Source organism: Zosterops lateralis (assembly GCF_965231275.1).
Source record: "Zosterops lateralis genome assembly, chromosome: 4".
Taxonomy (NCBI): Eukaryota; Metazoa; Chordata; class Aves; order Passeriformes; family Zosteropidae; genus Zosterops; species Zosterops lateralis.
The window spans coordinates 22,801,456-22,805,580 of NC_139765.1; the positions used below are offsets into that span (position 1 = coordinate 22,801,456).

General features: G+C 50.8%; 1 protein-coding gene across 1 annotated transcript; it reads right to left on the bottom strand.

Annotated features, from left to right (window-relative positions):
• Positions 1 to 1,213: 1,213 nt before the first annotated feature.
• Positions 1,214 to 3,640, bottom strand: ELFN2 (extracellular leucine rich repeat and fibronectin type III domain containing 2; the record flags this gene model as incomplete). The annotated part of the gene is made up of 1 exon (XM_083860141.1): positions 1,214 to 3,640. One exon carries the CDS (start codon positions 3,638 to 3,640, stop codon positions 1,214 to 1,216), a length of 2,427 nt encoding a protein of 808 aa, XP_083716267.1.
• Between the last annotated feature and the right edge of the window lie 485 nt (positions 3,641 to 4,125).

The window sequence follows — 4,125 nt, forward strand, 5'->3', positions numbered from 1 at the left end:
CACATCCACCTGGAAGTGAGGAGGTTGGATGATGCTCTTCTCATAGACACCCATCCCACAGCCCATGGTGCAAATCATTTGGGAAGAGCTACAGAAACTTCATGGAGAACTTGTTCTGCTGAAGTCCTCTCCAGGTCCCTTCCTCATAGCAAGGGGGACATGAACAGAGAGTATTAAACTGACTATACAAGGGCAGCCTGAGCATAGGCATGTGTGGCGAGGAGGACCTCTGACCTGTAACACTTGTGGAGAGGTGGGAACCCTATACACCTCTGAGACCAGACCTTCCTGCCTTTCTCCACCACTCCTTGAGGACCTGATTTACCATGCCAAAGAGAACATTCACAACCCATTTCTCCTCACCAACTGGCAGAAAACTGGCTCTGAGAAGGCCTGGAGAATGCCTGTCCCTCCAGAATTGCTGGTGTTCATCAACAGCAACATGGCAGGAGAAGGGAAGGAGGAAAAGCAGCAAGGGCACAGAGCTTGTTATATGGCAGGTCCTACCCACCTTGATCCTTCACATCTCTTCTCCTTCCTCTGAGGAGGCTGGAGGTTTGTAAGTATCTAGACAGGAAGTTCAAGCCTAGGGACCCTTAACAGAGAGGGACAGGGAACGGCAAAGGAAAAGAAGGGAGAGAATTTCTTCCAGCAATTCCCACCTATCTTGGAAGGGGACAGGAGAGAGAGAAAAGCCTCCACTGCTAAAGAAAATGAGGGGAAAAGTTAGTGATGGAAGATTTGGCATAGCAGGTGTACAAGGTGGACATGGAAGCTTTCTAAATGAAAGTCCTTCCCTCCCACACAAAAGAAAAATAAGCCTTCAACAGGAACAGAGAAATGAATAGTTCACAGCTGAGTTTCATGCCCAGTGAGTGTCCATCCCCGCCCTTCTCCTGCCACCAGGCCATTCCCACCCATCCACACTCCAATGTTGTTACCACAGTGTCAGAGCAAGATGCTCCTCCCAACTATCTGTGGGCAGAACAATGGTTCCCATAACACAGTAGAGACAATTCGGCGTGTGTGTGTGTGTTTGTGTGTGTGTGTGTGTGTGTGTAAGAGTTGTTGTAAACTTTTTAAGAAAAGGTTTTGCCAGTTTTGTATTTGTCAGGAGTATTTTGTTGTTGGTTAATTTTTCACAGTCAAGTGGCTTTTTTTTCTGGTTTTTGGAGGGGGGTCTTGGTTTGTATTGTTTCCTTGTGAGGAAGAGTCACAGCTTCTGCTGAGCAGAGACTCCTTTCCAGTAATCCAGGATGTCATGCAAATCCTCATCCTTGGCAAATTGAACTTTCTTCCGCAGGGCATGCCCAGCTGCCATGTAAACCTCCTCCCTGTGATGCTTCTTGTAAGGCCGGAATCGCTCCCAGATCTTGTGGGTGCTCTCTGAGGAGTACTCAGGGCTGGAGGAGTAGCCCGAGAAGTAGTGTCTGGGGGAGAGCTGGGAGTATGTGGAATCTCGCTTGGACCGGGACAGTGGCTTGAGGAATGATACCCGCTGGCTCAAGGTGTCAGCACTTTCTTCATAGTACAGGGCCGGGAAGGAGTGACGGTGCTCGCTGCAATGGTAAGAAGGCTTGACCTCCAAGTGGTGGATGGCGCTTGGAGACACCAAGGGAAGACGATCCAAAGGGCTGTTTAGTGGGCTGCCCTTCTCAATGTACTTGGAATCAGACTTGCTGAGTGGTGGGTGGTCAGGAACATCCAAGCTGAAGACCTTGGCGCTCTTGATGGAGCCACTAGAGGAGACACTGCAGGTCTTTCTGGCCACAGCAGCATCAGCACTGAGCTGGCGCTGCAAAGGGTGGTGGGAGCTTTCCTTATAGGGTGGGGAAAGAAAGCTGGGCCGCTCTAGCCCACTCGAGGAACCAGCTGGGATGGACTGGCACTCAAAGGCCATATCTGAGTCAACACCAGTCCCACCACCCAGAAAAGATGCTGTGTCCAGCTTGAGGGCATCAATACAGTTGTTGATGATCTGGTTGACCTTGTCTACCTCCTTGGCTATAGTAGAGATCTCAGCAGCTGAGCCTTGTCCATTGTCAAGCTCCCTCAGGTCCTCATCTCGCTGGGTTCTCTCCAGCCCATCCCCACCACCAGTCCGCACCTCAATGTAGTTACCTTTAGTGGTGACTTTAGGAGTCTCCATTCCAGCATCCATTGACTTTGATGGGGGCAACTTCTCCCCAATCATGGAAGGGATGGAGGACATCCGTGAGACAGGAATGACAGGTGGCTCACCCAGCTTCTGGGAAGGATGGACCATGGTACTGGTATCAATATCTGATCCGTAACGCATTTCCAGAATGGTCTTTTTGACATTGAGTGACTTCTGTTTCTCCTCCTGCATCCTCCGCTTCCGCAGGCAGTAGTACACCACCCCCAGGACAATGACCATCCCAAAGAGGCAACCCAGGGTGGTCATAATATAGTGTGTAGTGGTGGAAGTACTGGAAATAGGATCCTCCCTGCCTTTGCTCCGGGTTGCAAAGGTAAGGCAAGTATGGTTGTAACGCCTGTTGTTGCGGATAGAGGCCACACAAAATGTATAATCAGTGTGGGCCTTCAGCTTGTTGACAGTGACATATTCCTTCTTGCTCTTCAGTGTTGCTATGTCAGAAACATAGCTGTTATTGTATTGGACCAGCACATACATCTTACTGTAGGGCATGGGAATGGTGACCATCAGGATGGCTGAAGTGATTGTGACATCATGTAACTTGATGCTGGGACTGAAGGAGGAATCAGTGGTGGAAGAGGCTGGAGGCTTGACTGAGAGGAAATCCCCAGGGCTGATGGCTGACCCCTCATCCAGATCTCTCTGGGAGTCAGGGGTGTAAGGAGTTGGGTTGACCCTGGAGAGGGAGGGGATGGTGCCCCCTCTGCACATGGACTGGAAGATGGTGATGGCATTGCGGTTGTGGTGAGGCCGAGGCACCAGAAGTGGATACCCAGCAAACTCCCGTGGAGTCTCACACTGGAGGCGGTCATAGTTCTTGGTGACATTGTTGAAGAGAGCCAGCCAGTTAAGAAAGCCGTAGAGGCTACAGTCACAGTTGAAGGGGTTGCCAGCCAGCTCACACACCATCAGATTGCTCAAGCTGGTGAAAGTGTTGCCCTCCAGACGGCTGAGGCGGTTGGATGACAGGTCAATGCTAATCAAGCTGGGGCATTCTGAGAAGGCAGTAGGGGTGACCAGCTCAATTAGGTTATGCTGCACAAAGAGGAACTGGAGACGGGCCATGCCCCGCAACATGCCCTCTGTCAGGTTGGTGAGTTTGTTGTAGCCCAGCTGTAGGACCTGGAGGTTTGACTGACCCATGAAAGCTCCATCCTCAATGTAGGAGATCTCATTCTTGGTCAGGTTCAAATCGGTCAGGTTGCCAAAGCGGTTGAGGGAGGAGTACAGCACCACTTTCAGTTTGTTCTCATTCAGACGCAAGTCGTGCACTGTGCTGTTGATATGCTGGGGGATGGTCTCATATGGGGGCTGGTTCTGGCTGCAGATGGCCAACCACACATACCCTTTGTCCCCCTCAATCAGCCAGCAGTCACCTCGCACGGTGCCAGGGGAAAACAAGCAAAGCAGGGCAGCTGCCCAAAACCCCAGGCACAGCATGGTCTGCAGTGGTGCCCTCATCAGGATGGGGGGAAAAAATCCTCAACAAAAACCAACACCAAATCTTAGGACAATGGCAAAAAGAAACTAGGGGGCAGGAACTGGGGTTTAGCAATGGAAGGGAATGAGCTCCCCAATCTTATCAGATGTCATCACCATTATTTCTTCTTGCCCTCTGAGTCAAGCCAGGAGCAAAGAGGAAGGGGAACACATGCAATCTTCTTCCAGAATACCCAAAAGCTATGTTTGGTCTGGAAGGGAACCACTTTGTGCTTCTTTTCTAAACAAAATTTCAGGCTGAGGATAATGAATCTTCTTTGATGCTCATGAGTGACTCACACACTTTTTCCACTTTTCTCCCCTCCCACCCACCCCCCACCCACATCAAACCCACTCCAAAACAAAAACAAGTCCTCCCCCCTCTAGTCTTCCCCCACCCCTCCACAGTGTGATTTGGAAGAACAAGGCAGGGCTGCCTCCTGTGTCGCTCACGCTCCCTTGGTTTC